Source organism: Nelumbo nucifera, chromosome 8 (assembly GCF_055504915.1).
Source record: "Nelumbo nucifera cultivar China Antique chromosome 8, China Antique-T2T, whole genome shotgun sequence".
Taxonomy (NCBI): Eukaryota; Viridiplantae; Streptophyta; class Magnoliopsida; order Proteales; family Nelumbonaceae; genus Nelumbo; species Nelumbo nucifera.
Window position 1 is genome coordinate 3,938,682 of NC_142656.1, and position 16,073 is coordinate 3,954,754.

At 38.7% G+C, this 16,073-nt stretch overlaps 2 protein-coding genes across 6 annotated transcripts; one reads left to right on the top strand and one right to left on the bottom strand.

Moving 5' to 3' along the window:
* The first annotated feature begins 261 nt into the window (after positions 1–261).
* LOC148789569 (putative WRKY transcription factor 50) lies at positions 262–6,251 on the top strand. Of its 3 annotated transcripts, XR_016079589.1 has the most exons (4): positions 262–649; positions 769–900; positions 4,673–5,071; positions 5,366–6,251. XR_016079589.1 is itself a non-coding variant. In XM_088893462.1 (3 exons), the coding sequence occupies exons 1-3, from the start codon at positions 414–416 to the stop codon at positions 4,797–4,799; spliced, it is 495 nt and encodes a 164-aa protein (XP_088749588.1). In that variant the 5' UTR covers positions 262–413; the 3' UTR covers positions 4,800–6,251. The 3 variants fall into 3 exon arrangements, 2 of the variants coding, with proteins under 2 accessions (XP_088749588.1, XP_088749589.1); XM_088893462.1 differs by having other exon boundaries at positions 4,673–6,251; XM_088893463.1 differs by having other exon boundaries at positions 462–653; positions 4,673–6,251.
* A 143-nt stretch (positions 6,252–6,394) lies between these two features.
* On the bottom strand, positions 6,395–10,718 carry LOC104600627 (protein PLASTID MOVEMENT IMPAIRED 1-RELATED 1-like). Of its 3 annotated transcripts, XM_088893461.1 has the most exons (4): positions 10,573–10,665; positions 10,406–10,484; positions 8,011–10,321; positions 6,395–7,895 (listed from the first exon to the last, which is right to left on the bottom strand). In XM_088893461.1, exons 3-4 carry the CDS (start codon positions 10,212–10,214, stop codon positions 6,749–6,751), a joined length of 3,351 nt encoding a protein of 1,116 aa, XP_088749587.1. In that variant the 5' UTR covers positions 10,215–10,321; positions 10,406–10,484; positions 10,573–10,665; the 3' UTR covers positions 6,395–6,748. The 3 variants fall into 3 exon arrangements, with proteins under 3 accessions (XP_088749587.1, XP_010261991.1, XP_088749586.1); XM_010263689.3 differs by having other exon boundaries at positions 10,406–10,718; XM_088893460.1 differs by having other exon boundaries at positions 8,011–10,484; positions 10,573–10,666.
* Positions 10,719–16,073: the final 5,355 nt, after the last annotated feature.

Genomic DNA, 16,073 nt, shown 5'->3' on the forward strand with positions numbered 1-16,073 from the left:
GAGAGCTGGAAAGCCTCTTTCGATGTGAACCATCAACTACACGACCACTCTAGTCTTGCACGAGTCGGGCAAGTCGTGACAAAGGCTGGTCTAAGAACGAGACCAACGACTCACTCACAAGTCTTCGGTCTTCCCCTGGTCTTCGGCCACAAATCGACGACGGGTCCCACCGGCCACCCGCCCCCCTAAATCACGACCTCTGATCTCCGGGTTATATATACTTCAGAGTTGAGACAAATGTATTCTCTCCCGGTCCCAGGCGTGAGTTCTGGTGGCATCACCAGAGAAACTTCGCTGCATCCCCAACGAAGGACTCTGCGAAAGCGCGCCAGCTTTGGAAGCACAAATGCCCGACGTGACCCTTGCAAACTCAGTCCAGCACTTCAGCCAGAATTTGCCTTCTCGGCGCGAAAATGTCTGACTCCACTTCCCCGAGGGAATTCTCGTTAGATAACAGTTCCCCAGACCACATAGACTTCGATCTTTCCGACTACCTAGTCTTCAACCAATTGTTGGGAGAAGATACAGCTTCTGTGGATCGTGAATCGATACCTTCTCAGGATTCAATATTCCATCATCAAGTGGCTAACGCTGATGACTCCGGCAATAGCAGCAGCACTCAAGCTGAAGGGACTAGCAGGAGTAACATGCAAGTGATGGGTTATTAGCCTTCTATAATATTTTTGTGTGTCCATATATGTATATATTGACATGTTCCTTACTTTTTCTATAGTTTTTTTTTTTTTAAATTTGTTTCTATGTTGTTAGGCGACGGGGAACTAATAAGGCTGTTGGAGCAAGAGTTGTATTTAGAACAAAAACCGAGCTAGATATTATGGACGACGGCTTCAAGTGGAAGAAGTATGGGAAGAAGATGGTGAAGAACAGACCATTTCCAAGGTAAGAACTTGAGAATGAATCATTTACAAACAATACTTATCAGCAACAGATTTTGACGTTTGAAATAAATTGTATTACGCTATAGGCTTATAGTCTGTTTGGATGCCACATGGATGGATGGAATGACAGGCTTTGTTTCACGTTTTAGAGGAAGCGGGATCTGCTCTTCACAAATGGGCGCCTCACAGGCACATCCACCGTGCATTGGAAACAATAATAATTAATAAGTATCGAGATGTTCCCAATGCATGGTAGGATGTGCTGTGTGCGTGTGAGGTGCCTCACACACCTGTGAGGCACCAGGTGTGAAAAGCAGATCCGGTCTCATTTTAGAGCACAATTTTAAAAGTTTTTTTATTTTTTTGGTAAAAGCACAGCCTCAAGTTTGATATCACATTAGAGTCACATATGTGAATTCGGCTTTGGTCAGGGCAAAACCGTTCGAGCAGCCTTTATAGCCTTGCATTGAGAATATCTCCATACTTTTGTGCTTTATTTCATGGAGAGATATTCCTAATGCAAGGTTGAAAAAGACGGTTGGAACGGTATGGGCACGGTCTGCTCTGACGAAAGCCAATCTCCTTGCATGCACATCTGATTGGGAACATTTTCTATACTTGTTATTGGGGATGTTTCCAATACACGGTGGGGATGTTATGTGAGACGTCGATGTAAACTCCTCAACTTCTATGCATGAAAAAATATCAAGTTTTAAAATGGTTCCATTCTTGGTTCATGAAATATAGGATCAAAATGGGCTTATTGGAATTTGTCCATATTGAACTTGTTTCAAGCTTTTTTAATTTGTCATCATCATGCAAGCCTTCCCCAACTATATGGGTTAGCTACATGAATTTGTTTCACCATTTTATTCTATTCAATATATAGTCAAATTATCGGTATTAATTATTTATTACTACTTCCAGCCAAGAACTTTTCGGTCTATCCCTACCTTTTCTATCTTATTCAACTTGTGACAGATGCATATACAAGATAATGAAATGATTTAGATAAATCTTCACTCTTAATCCTTGCTCCCCCAAAGGCGGAAACCTACCCACAATCCTGTGTTACTAAGAACAAACCTTCCATGCATGCATGGGTTACAAAAGTTAATCGACTATACCAAATATTGAATGATTTTGCAACCCGCTACCTTACTACCTGGTTCAAGCATCTCAGAAGTATCTTCCATACCTGATTATTAACTCAGATGTAATTAAGAACTATCAAGTGGCGGATTCTGATGCCGTGAAGGTGGGAGAGGTGGCAATGCATGGAGATCCCAGACCCATAAAAGTAGGGCTTGTGTCCCCAGCAACCTAGGTTTAGCCTCAAACCATCATTTTCAATGGCTTATCCTTCAATGCAAAATTTTGTATTTTGTATTATTTTATATGTATTTGTACTGTATATATTAGCATTTATACTCCTTTCAAACTGAGCATAAGCGGGTACCATGTAAATCAGAGCTCGCATTATCTACGACCATGGTCATGGTTGTAGAACAATCCAGCAACCTTCAGTAAAAAATGAACACACTACCGTTTGTAATAAACTGCCATCGATCCGGACAGTTGGACCATCTAGGCAGCCAGTTCCGCTTTATACAAAACCTGATCCTTGGCCAAAAATCGTTGAATTGGTCAATGATCCGTTGATCCGAGCGGTCGAACCATTAACCTGTTCGACCCATTCAACGGTTTTGACTGTTTTTTATTTTTATTACTTTTTTTAATTATTTTGTCCAAATAGGTTGTCCATTTGAACCGGATGCTCAAATCGTGAACTTGGAAACCAGTGGCTAGAACAGTTCCGATTCCAAGTTGGTTTTTAAAACATTGACTTCAACACATTGTATAAGTTGTTTTCTTATTTCAAGCAGTGATGTATTTACAATTCCTTGGGGGTTGCTGAGTTGTTCTGGGACAAGAGTTGCACGTAATGTTTTCTCAATAAATCATAAACACAAAATATAATTAATAAAAAGGGAAAATTCCTGATTAGTATCCTGTACTTTGGGCCTAATGCCACTTTGGTCTCCCAAACTTTAAAACGCGATAATTCAATACTTGAACTTTCAAAACATGCCAATCTAGTACCTGTCGCTAATCAACCGTTAAATGACATTTTGAAAAGACACAAATGCCCTTCGAGTGTCAGACGTAGCCCTAACTTTCTTGAATAGAAAGACAAAGATTTGGGATTATTCATTTTTATCAACATTTGGATGGTTGATAAAGAAAATTAGATGACAGTTAAAAGGCATTTGTGTCTTTTCAAATGCCACTTAATGGCTGATTAACATGTACTGGATTGACACGTTTTAAAAATTTGGGTACTGAATTATCGCATTTTAAAATTTGGAGACTAAAGTGGCACTAGGCCCAAAATACAAGGTACTGATCAGAGTTTTCCCAAAGAAAGGCCACTAGGCCACTGCCCAATGTTAGTTCCAAGCTCCCAGCTATCTAGGGTTTTGGAAGAATTAGACTAGATTTGATTTTAACCTTCAGCTTTTTTTTTTTTAGTTTATTGTTTTTCTTTTTTTCAACACCAAGTGGCCACTCTTAGATTCAAACCCATGTTCTCACACTTGCAACATGAGATTATACCATTACACCAAGTAATGGCTCATTGACCCCCTAGACAAGTAACCCATTGAGAAATAATAAAGATATGAGAGTACTCTGTTAAGGGGTAACAAGCATGAAAACATATGTTGCAGTCAGAATGGCCATTTTGTAGCAAAACAATATTGTAAAGCCCTTAACACATCAACAAAAATGCTCAACTTAGCTCAACCAAGCGTTGTCCCAATTATATGGATTTGTTACATGAATCCTGTTTTGCCATTCCACGCTGTTTAATGCCACCTCTATTGTCAAATTATAGGGTCTCAAATCATTGTTCACTACTTCAACTTGTGTCATTTTTTGACCTGTTTATATTTGTTTTAGGCTTTTAAGTTGTAATCAATTATTTTTACTCGGCCATGTAATTAAGCCATATTGATATATTTTTACTCATTTTATTACTAATTCGAACGAGATTATATCTCCGCCCCACAGCACATCTCCACCGTGTATTGAAAACATTTCCCGATGATGACATCATTGAGATTGGTACTATCATCGGAAGATGTTCTTAATACACGGCAGGGATGTGCTGTGAGGCATTGAGGGTGGCTCCTTGTGGGGCGGAGACGGAGACGTGAACTCAATTTGAACCATTCCTGATTTCTTTGAAAATTTCATTTTCAATTCTGATACTAACGAAATAAACACACACACACACACAAATATAATGAAATAGTGCTAAAAGAGTTAAGGGCAGGTCGAAAAGGACTTGAGTTGAAATCAATGTTCAAAATATCGATATTCCCAGGCATATCGGGCGAATCAATACTCTTTCTGGTGTTTTTTTTTGTATTTTTTTCGCTAACTGGTTCAGGGGAGCCGGTTTAGGTCTTCACCACACCCTGAACTGGTCAGACCACTGATACACCCACTGTAGGGGCATATCGGTGGGGTGCCATAACGATATGTATCGGCCGATACGTACTTTGAACCTTGGTTGAAATAACAAAAAATGTTTTTTTTTCATGATTTAATGATGGATATGGCACTGAACAGAATGAAAATATGACACTGATCAGAAATCGTCTTATTCCCCCAATTGTTTTTTCCAGCTGTTCCCATCGGACAACAAGCAGTAATCTTCCTTTATCTTTACCTAATGAACTCTATTTTTCAATCCGTTTTTTGATCAGGAACTACTACAGGTGTTCGGTGGAAGGATGCCCAGTGAAGAAGAGAATAGAAAGAGATGCAGACGATCCACAGCACGTGATAACGACATACGAAGGCACCCACAACCACGAAAGCCCCTCGGCCTGAGTCCCCCAACCCCACGCTACGCGTCCACGCCTTTGTTTTCCTCTTCCCACCTTAACTTAGCCTTCAGTTGAAACATCCTTGCAAGTACTGTTGTTTTCAGAATTCAGAATGCTACACATGTTGCAGTCCTTAAGCCTGACTGGTGATCGGAATTCGGAGGTCCATCAATGTATATGCGCTGAAAGAGGAATATCGACCACGGACCATCTCTGTGTTTTCAGTGCAGCGTTTTATCAAGGAGTTCCTGAATTCATCACCTATCAGAATACATGGTAGTATACAGAGATCATATCTGCTGAAATCTCAAATTAAACTTTGTTACTGGATGCGTTTCATTATGATTTATCAGAATAGTCCCTAAACTAAAAAGTGATTTTGATTTCTAGTCACCAGCACAGGACTGATTTAACCTGGGTTACCTTTAACTCTAAGTACTTTACATTCATACATTTTCTTCATCTAATCATGTACATCACAATGGTCTTAATCAGCACATACATCATGGATTGCAGTTTACACACCTGGTTTTACATTCTGATCAACAAAACAAAATGCTCTTCTGGTAGGCAATAATGAATCAGATTCAATCCAAGCCAGCAAGCCTCTGAGGGACTAAAAGAACTACATCTTACCAGCTAGCTCAAGGGCTGTAACCTGCACAGACAGCAAAAACACAGGCCACTAACCAAAGATTCAAGATTTACTTCCTATACTATGAACAGCACATTTCTCAAGCAACTCTGGATTATTTTCGTCAACAACCATTTTTCAGGTTCTGCACATGTTGATTGGAAGAATCATTGATGCCCGTATGCTAGTTTACATTCTGTATCAACATGATGCAAAGCTTTTTCGGAACTTTAAAAGATAAACTTGTAACATAAGAAAGAAAGTAATGTGTAACAGTTTCATTCACATGGTTTTGCAATGCCCAATCAATAAATGCCAATGGATTAACATACCTCAAATCTAAACCAGGGCAGTAATAACAGATTACTTTATCAAAAATACTTCTTAAGATACATCTTACCCAGAGAGCAAAAAATAAATTCCGTATACAAAGATTGGAGGATCAACTTGACAAATAGCATGATATGCAGTCATATTGGGAGGTCAATTGTAGAAACATCAATTGCATTAACAAGATGATAATAGTGAACTCTATTTCTTTACCTTCCTAGCTAAGGGGTTATGATCAGTCCCAGCAATGGGTATAAAAATCATTTTATGCCTGTTTAAGGATTGGATTACTCAGAGACGGGTTCAATGGAATTCTGTGAAGCCTCATTTTCCAGCCACAAGACCAACATAACACGCCCCCCCCCCTCACACAAAAAAAAAAAAAAAAAAGAAGAAAAGAAAAGAAAAAGTGAACTGGTAAGCCTCCTTTTATTCCTATGTTTAATGAAAGAATCAAAGAAACTAACCTGATACACAAAAAAAGCAGACCCTGAAATCACTTGCAAAGCATTTCTAGCATTGTTTGCAAGTCCCAACATTAAGCTAGATTCTTTCTTTCCACTTGACAACAAATAAAAGCAAATTCAATCTACCCACTGTTCCACAAATGAATCTAGTGCCTGCACATGCTTCTTCTAAAACATATTTTCTTTCTTTACCACAATACATATTTTATAGGTGAAAACAACGGTATTAAGGGGACATTTACCATTTTATTTTCTTTGCATGGCTAGCCAATAGCCATTACTAAATACAAGGTAAAGTTCAACCGCCAGATACCATCATTGCTGTTTAGAACCAAGAACCATTTAGCTTACATTCATTAACCCATTTACAATTTGAACCACTCAATCTTGCTGCCTGCACAAAAAACTCAACGCTGCTCTATTCTCAGCAAGTTTCAACGGCATACCTTCATACATCCCTATAAAATGGGTGGTATGTAGTACATCAATCCCATTTGGATGGTTTTAAATTGCATGCACAGTTTAACACAATCTAATAGTTTCATTTGGGAAGATGACATTTGGGTTCCGTATATGTGGATTCAGTGCCGCCAATTCTTTCCATTTGGCCCCAGTTCCATGAACACGTGATGAGATGCTCCACAAGGTGTCCCCAGGCTGCACTGTTGTTGTCATCTGGGGAGTTGATTTTGTGACAGCCTTTGACTTCATAAATGGATGCTTGCTACTTTTTCCCATGCCACTTGCAAGCAACCAGCGGGATCCAGATTGCTGCTGCTTTGGGGTTCCCCAGAGCTTTTTGCCAGGCTCTGTCTTCAGACCTGCAACATGAACTTCGGTGATTTTGAATTGAGGAATGCCTTCTTCTTCATCCTTTCTATCTACTGTCTCGTCCTTGATTTCTTCCTTCACCACTGTTTCAGATTCTTCTTCTTCTTCTTCATGGTTTCTCTTTTCTGAAACTGTGCAGTATATTTTGGGCTTTGGAGGAACAAAAACCCTCTCCACTTGAATTAGAGCAAGCATTGGGGCACCAACTGGCTCATAGTTACGTAAGGGATCTCGAAGCTGCACCATTAATGCTACTGTGAAGTTGTTGCCTAACAAACCACACCTTCTACCAGAACCCTTGCCACGTTTCTTGTCTCGATTTTGTGCTCCAGTAATCAAATCAGTGCATGTAGCATGATGAGCAGCAAGTATCTTTGAAGTCCGCTCACTGATTTCATCTTCATCATCAACTATACCAGCATCCAGCCTCATCCACTCATCCAGAGTTATTGAGAGACCCATTAATCCATCAACATCATCTCCAGAATCTTTAATGTCTAACAACTGCAATCCTGCAGCTCCCTCCAAACCAAGAGAGCCAGTGGTATTAGCTCCTTTCCCTTCAAGGGCCGAGATCTCCCCAATTGATTGAGGACAGATATTTGAAGGTGCATCCTCATCAGACATGCCAGATTGTATTCTCAAGCCTTCTATTGAGAGAGCTTCAATCTTGTCCATTGCCAAAGGAGCAAGGTCTTCCAGAGACACATACTCTGATCCTATTTGTCCACTTAAGGAGCTCATGTTCAAGTTATTAGACTTGTGCCCATTTCTACCTTTCTTTGTTCCACCAAATGTCTCTTGCCCAACAACTGATTCATGCTGCAATAATCCCTGCCTGTAATGACCGAGGAAAAAGTAAAATAGAAATAAAAACAAGTCAAAATCCAGAATAGGGCAAAATGGTCAGCAATTCAAACTTAACAACCAATGTTAAAGGTAAACGTGCATACCTCTCTGTTGCCTCCAGACATGGTGCAGCTTCCCATGCTACTTGATGCATTGTCTTCCCAGTAACATCTTCCAATGGCATCAACTTATTAGCCTGCATAGAGAGCTTTTCAATTCCAACAGAGGCCAAACGTTGTAGTATCTCCATAATACCAGAACCCATTTCAGCAGGCACTACAACAGGACTAGAGACCTGCATGATCAAGCTCCCACCATTCTTAGCATTTCTGAAAAGTGAAGGATTCATTGAGCGCAAGAATCCCCCATCCCTTGTCTGGATAAATGGACCCAATCCCTCTCCAAGGGGAGGTAACATGAGTGACTCTTCAGGTAGTAGATCAACTGGACTTCCAAATCCACCAGAGCTGTTAGGTGAACTCTGAAAAGCCTTCTCATTCAAACCCCATTCTCGCATCAAAGTTTCTGTCTCCAAATCTTCAAGCATTTTGGCCCTCGTTTTACCCTTCATCGCCTGCATCATTTTCTGATGATCTACCTCAGCAGCATGAACAACCGATGACAAGTTGAAATCCTCAGAGAAGTCCAAACCAGGACTAGTTGGGGCATCATAACCAAATTCTACCTCTTTCTCATTGCCAGAATCATAACCAAAGATGCAGTTGCCACCAGCTAGGGCATCCTTTTCAAATTGCCTTAATAATTGCTCCCTTGGAGACTCAGGATTGCTATCAGAACTCAACTCAAATGGACTGTGATCAATTCCAAGCATACTTAAAAACTCACTTGCAACGGATTCTGTAACATCATCCAAACTCAGAGACTTGCCCATTTTACTTGCTTTATAGTTGGATTTAACTTCCATGTAATTTGCTTGCTCAGGTGACTGGCATTTTGCTGGGGGAGAACCTAGTCTTTCTGACTCCATAATTGACAGGTTATGAAAAGCCTGTTCTAGTTCCTCCATGAGCGATTGTTTGGTGCATGTATCGCTCTTTTTGGATTTGTATTCATCCACCAACAAATCATCTTTAAAATTACCATAGGCCTCACCTTGGAAATTAGGCTTAATGTCCACTTCAGGGGCCACCTCATTGTCCATGTTGATCTCAGCAGTCTTGATAGTTTCTACAGTAGAATCATCAAAAGCCTTCTCACTGTCATCATCAAGCTTCATATCTTCATTCCCAGACATTTCTATCCCCTTGTCAATAACACTAAACTCAGGATCTTCCGATGTATTTTCAGAATATTTTTTGGCAGACTCAGAAATAGAGTTAGAAATTGGTTTGAGGGGCTCAACATTTTCAGAGAAAACCTCAAACTCGGGCTTGGAATCCCCAAGAGAGTTGAATTTGTCTTCATCAAGCTTCTGATAAAGCAAATTTACTGAAGTGGATAGCTCTGACCTTGAAGTTGGCAAAACCTCATGAAGAATCTTCACGTCTTCCACAGACTGAGATAGGAGGTGAGAGCTTTGGTTAGGAATGCCAGGAAGGCTTCCATCTCTCCGAAGAGTGTGGCTGTGACCTCTATCAAAACCATTCACAGGCTTTATTGCAATGGGTCTATTCTGCTTCAAGTTCAAAACTTGAGGAGCGTTTCTAACACCACCAGATTCAACCGGATCATCCCCTATTACTGAAAATCCAAAACTAACATTCAGAGTAGCACCTTTGGCCTTGCCCGATAGCTTAAAGCTGGTTGTCCACTTTCCCGAGCTCTTCTCCTCCTCCAATTCCTCCAAAGTAAGAGGAAACAACCTGGTAAGATCGATCCGATGCTTCCCTAGATCTAGTTCAGGATCACCGACCACAGAAGCATAGAGCAAAAAATGCTTCGCTTCATACTTGGCCAAATGGTGAGGCCCGTTACGGCTACCATAGACAGAACATTTGTGTGTCAATGTTTCTTCAAAATCAACGGTCCCTTCAAAAACCCTAGCCGCATGTGTCTGCAACCCGACTTCCCTCGTCTTCCAGTGAACACATAGACTGATATCGTTGAAACTTAGTGGCAATCCTTCGATTGAATGTACTTGCAGAGAGAAACAGCAATTGAATCTACGACTCCGAATGTGTGATAAAGCTTTCAAGGGCTTCCAATCCCATAGAGACTTCTTGTCCTTCTGCAACAAGTCCTTTTTCTTGTGAGACAAGTCTTCCTTCAGAAACCTAGGTTTCGGCTTTAACTCGGGGACATGGGTTTTTCCAGAAGATTTGGCTCGACCATCGGAGCCCGAAATCATACCCTTTGGAGGGTCTTTGTTGAGATAAAGAGCCTTGCTCAGCACCTCAAGTTCATGCAACAACCTCCCGTTACCAGGATCGCCACCATTTTTCTTTCCAGAATCGACTTTCGACATCATAAACAATTGAAAACCTTGAACAATAATCGACAGATAAAAAAATGTCCAACAAATAATTGACTTATACTTACTGAAACTCCCAATTCTTTGTGTTGATTCAGATAGATCAGAAAACCTAAATTACTCCTCCAGTTTCATCATTTGAACATCCTGAACACGAATAAAGGGGGAAGAATAAAAAAAAAAAAAACAAAAGCAGAGAGATCCTCGGTGGAAAGTCAAAGCCTTGCAGTAATACTTCCGGTGATTTAGCCGGTATTTCCCCGCCGATGGCGTTAAAATTATCTGGCATCTCCCTGTAACATCGTGACCTTGCCGTTTTGCTGCGAAAGAGAGAAAGGAAAAATAAATGTTTTGTCTTGTATCTGAAAGGCAAAAGAGTCAAGACTCGAGACTCAAGAGTACCCGGAAATTGGAATTGAACTTGTCCCAACTCCCATGTCCAAAGAACTTAGGGCCCGTTTGGGAGGGCTGAGTTGAATACTCGGTTAAAAGTCGGTTCACCTGCTTTGATATACTTCTTATTATAAGCTATTCAAAGCGACTGAAAATGCCCTTATTTGGGATTGAAGCGCAATGGCTTTTGACTTTCTAAAGTGGTCCCCAAATAGATAACCTCTATGTTTGTTGAAAAATCTGAAACACTTGAAACGGCTGTCAATCAAAATCAATTTACAGTTAGGATCTACTATTCATGCCTCGCTACACTTGTACATTCAAAATATCACCCCAATGAATAGTAATATGCAAATAGGGGTGATATTTTCAACGTAATAAACCGTGGGTAAGTGTGAATAAGGTTCGTGTAGTAGGTAGGAGATCTGAATTGGTCAATTGAAGTTGAAGGCCGTTAGCTTATAGCACGCCCATGAAGAATACCTCTCCCATGACAAGCATGAGATGTTAGTATGTTACCAATACACGGGGGAGACGGGCTGTAGAGAGCTTGTGGACACTCTATGGGATTGGGGAGCCCATCTGAACCCCTCTTGAAACAGCTCATCAAAAGCCCTTAAAAAACAGTTCAACCCTTAAGTTCTCCAAAATAAGTAGCTTAAGTGGACAGCCTTTGAAATAATTGACTGATAATCTATTCAAGGATATCTGGATCTTTCACCATAGTTTATAAACTATGTGTAGAGCCCACCTTGGGAAAAGCCAAAAACCATAGTTTATTTAGTGCCTCTCAAAGGGACACTAAATAATAAATAATAGTTGATTTGATCTTTCAAGAAAAGAAAAAATAAAAAACTAATAGCTGATATGGGTTCTTCAAGTTTTTCACCAACCATTGCTTATGCTGTCTCCATGTCGAAGGGGAGAACTTACTGACTTAAGTGGTCAAAATGAATGACTTATTACTTTGTCTTTTAAGATATAAACTACAAAAAAAAAAAAAGAACATTTGAATATATAAGGAATTCAAGAGTCCAATCTAGTAAGACAGTTTTATAAACACATTCAATAAGCACTTTACTAAATATTCTAACACTAATCAAAAGTTGTTTTCCACCTTTTTCTTTTTTTTTTTCGGAAAAAATTAGAAGCTATATAGGGCGGGGATAGCTCCATCCCAAACATTACACGAACAAATGAAAACTAAATAACTATGAATGGCATGGGGATTAAGTGAAGAAGAACCCCATTTAATTTATTCAACAAAACTTCACAGACCAGCAAGTCTACAGCTTGATTAGCTTCCCTAAATGAATGTTTGTCCTCCACACATAGCTCCATAGTCTCGACCAACCTCTAGCAATCCTCCATGACGGTCTTCAATCTCCATGAGATATAATATTGGTTCTTGAGACACAAGGTCATCAACAATGAGTCATCTTCAATACAAACTAGATTATTCTTGAATGCCCAAACTTCTATAAGATTGGTTGAGTTGACTTCAATAAAGTATTATTTTACATCAAGTACTTTCTCAAAATGATTTTTGACAATTACAAGCAATCGAGCAAGCCCCATCCTCATTCTGGAAAGCTATATTAACTTTGATATCTCATTTTCGGGCATTTCCACCTTATGGATCTCCAACATTTAGCCATAAAGGGAACTGACTGAGTATTAACAACTTTATTAATCTCAGAAAATAAATTTAATGCAAAAGACATGCTATTAAAGATTTTATTATTTCTGTTTTTCCACGTCATCCAAAGCATAGTAAATTTGGAAGGGACAGGTGTCAAAAAAATTTCTAAATGTTTATGTATGAGCTCACCACGTGTGCCTACCTGATGACTAGGAATTCAAAGCAATAATTCATTCAGCTACTCTCTTTAAGCAAATAAGCACAAATTATTTTTTCAAGCTTAAATCAATTGTCATAAATTGGTTGATTAGTAATGCGAAAAGGCCATCCACGAGATGGTTTCAATAGAGATGATAATAGGTTAGGTCTACCTCACAAAACCGAAGTACTGGTTGCAATTAGTTTTTATTGTTTCAAACCAATTACATAATTAATAATGCAGAGAGGTTTCCTGATTTTCTTGTAGTTTTTGTTATACTTTTTTGCCTAAAAGGGTATGTATATATTCATTGTGCAGTTTCTGCATAATAGATTTTACCACACTATTTAATATTTTACAGTTAGTTTCTAGAAAAAATACAGTTAATTTCATTGTAATTGTATTGTCAAAAACAAAGTTCTAAGGTTATGTTTGGTTTGAAAGAAAAAGTAAGAAAATGAAGGAAAATGTAGTATCATTGGTAATTATAGATCACAAGTATAATCGGTTTGAATCAGATGAGACCTGATTGTCACATTTAATATTTGGTTTGGAACTTGTAGACCTTGTCTCGAACCAGACCAAACCCATTAAAATTCTGGGTTTTTGTTTTATACTTCTATTGCACTGCACAAGCACGTCCAAATGCAACCTAAAGAGATTCAATTATCAAAACAAGGAAGATTTTTTGATGTAGCGTAAATGAGGTATATGATAAAGTGGTGGGAAGGACTTTTAAACCCACAATTACGATGAACGGAAAAACATTGGTTTCTGTCTTCCATTTTGACCATCAAGTCTTTTAGGAGGACTACTATGTTGGTGTTTGGGATCAATGCTAATTTCTCAAAAATAGGTGTCATATTAAATCCTTATTAAAATTGGGTTGAAAAGAGAAATTAATATATTTAATACCCACTGCAAAATTCTGAAATTACAATCCTCCATACTCTCCATACTCTACTAGTAGTGCCCCCATATAAACTACATCCTGCTCATGGATTTGACATCAATCCATGGTCAAAATTCATCCCACCTGTATGATGGGACTAAAAATTTTGAGGTGGGTTAAATAGTCATTTTTCTTTTATTTTTTTGGACCGATTATATTTTGAATGATGTGGCATCTGACATGTAGAACTTATGTGGAGATTCATCTATTGAAAGTTTGAACTTATGTTGCACAAAAACCTATCAGAGCTAATTCGCTAAGCACTGGTCTCCCAAGATAACTAAGACCTGACCTTCTTCAATCAGAGAGTTTGAGATGAGGTTGAATGGTTCTGTGTGGATTGGAAAAGCAAATACAGTGCCCAGCAAACCAAGAAAATACAACAAACACATCACGGAAGGTAAATTCAAAAGAGACCAATGGGTCGAGTAATGAAGCAAAGTCGAGAGTTTCTTCTCGGATCTCAGTCTCACTTTTTACATCTTTTCCTCTCTTTTTTCTCATGAACTTTAGAGGGTGTTGTAAAGAAAATAGATGACATCGAAAGGTCATTTTTATTATTTCACATGCCACTTTGCATTTAACGATTTTGGACTAAACTGATAGTTTTCAGGTAAAATTCGGTTACTAACTTGCAATAACCCAAAATTATAAGGTATTAATTTAGAAATTTCCCTTAAAAAAGAGGTCGGAAAGTTAGTCGACACAAGCATTTTAAGCTTTATCAATCCTTTGTGCAACCGGCCGACCATTTGATAAGGTGTTGAATGGAAGCTCTGGAATGATCCGTTAATGACTTAATGGGGAGGAAGGGACAGTTGATCCCAACCGGCCGACCCCCAATGTCGTGGACTCGTGGCCACCAACCACTATGTCAAGTTCACATATATGCACTAAATAATAATAATCTGCCACATCAATTAAAAAAATCACTTTAATATTAAAATGGGAAAATTAGGCTGATGCAGCAAATTGTTATTGATCTGATACCAAGGGACAGACGATGTAAATTCTAGGGAAAATAACGGGGTTTTCACATTAGGTATAAAAAAGGTTTTCTCTTTAAGAAAATAACGGGGAAGAAGAAGTGGGTTTTTTTTGTTAATTTAAAATAGATACTAAAAGTAACCGAGAGGAGAGCTTCTCTCCCGTTAACTTAAAACATTAAATGTGGGGTGCTTACATGTTACAACGCGATTGGGTGACTAGCCCGTGTTGTAAATTGTTGTCTTAGGTCATCCAAACCCAATAGATAAGGGTAACTTTTAGTCTCTAATATTAATAAAAATAATATTTTAATAAAATCTAAAAAATAAGTTAACTTTTTAAAAATAATATCAATTAAGGATACATTGTATATCTTCTTCCTCTTGCAATCCATTTATCATTGTCGCCACATGTCCTGTTAGGGGTGTTCGTGAAAAATCGAAAAATCGAACCAAACTGAAAAAATTGAATCACAAAATGCGATTAATCGAACCGGTCGGAATTTTTGAAAAACCAAAAGACCAATTTAGTTTTCGGTTAACCTATAAAAAAACCGATGATTAACCGAAACGACCGGTATATATATTTATATGTATATTTTATATATATTTTTAATATAAGTCACATATTTTCTATATATTTTATATAAATATATATTCATTATATTTATAATGATCTATTTATAAATATATTATATATTTTTAAAATATTTATAATATATTATATATCATTTATTATTTATAATATAATATTATACATATATTTATATAATGTATATTATAAATATAAAAATAAAAAAACCAAAGTATCGAACTGGTCAAAAACCAAAACGGATGGATCGGTTAACCGGTGGTACCAATTCGATTTTGGTTTGGCAAAATGAAAAAACCGGTACCAACGGTTCGGTTTACAAAAAGGGGTCATTGTTCCGATAACTGACACCCTTAGCCGCCGCCTCCGCCTCTGCCCACCTCCGCCGGCAATGTTGCCGGATAAATGGGAGAAATTCACGGCGGGGTACAAGGAAGTTCGAGAGAGCATTCGAGACAAGGAGAACTATCTGTTTTACAACGAACTCGATCCTCTCCTATCAGGAAAAGCTCAGAGGAGAGAAACTCTAATTCGAACTCAACTTCGCAGACAATGTCAAGGTATCGAGTTGCCGAGAGAAATCGAGATGGAGATCAGAGGAGGAGAAGATGAGTTTATCCGATCGGATGGCGAAGACACCGAAGAAGACACCAATGAATTTCCAGGGAAGAAGCAGCAGAGGTCTCTCAATTTTAGAAATGACGAAATGATAAAAGCTTTTAAGGATCTCTTTGATAGCTTTTTAGCAAGACAATCCAGATTCTTTGTGGTTCTCCTTGAATCAATGGAGTGGAGAGAGAAAATACGCGAGAAAATTCGGCTAGAAAGGGAAGAAAAATGGCGGGAAGAAGATCGACAGCATCGACTAATGTTCCAAAACGCCATGACTCTCTTCATGAAAAAGATCGTTCACGAAGGTGTAAGATGCACTTCAGACTCTGCACCGTGCCACCATGTGAACTTACCAGCCTC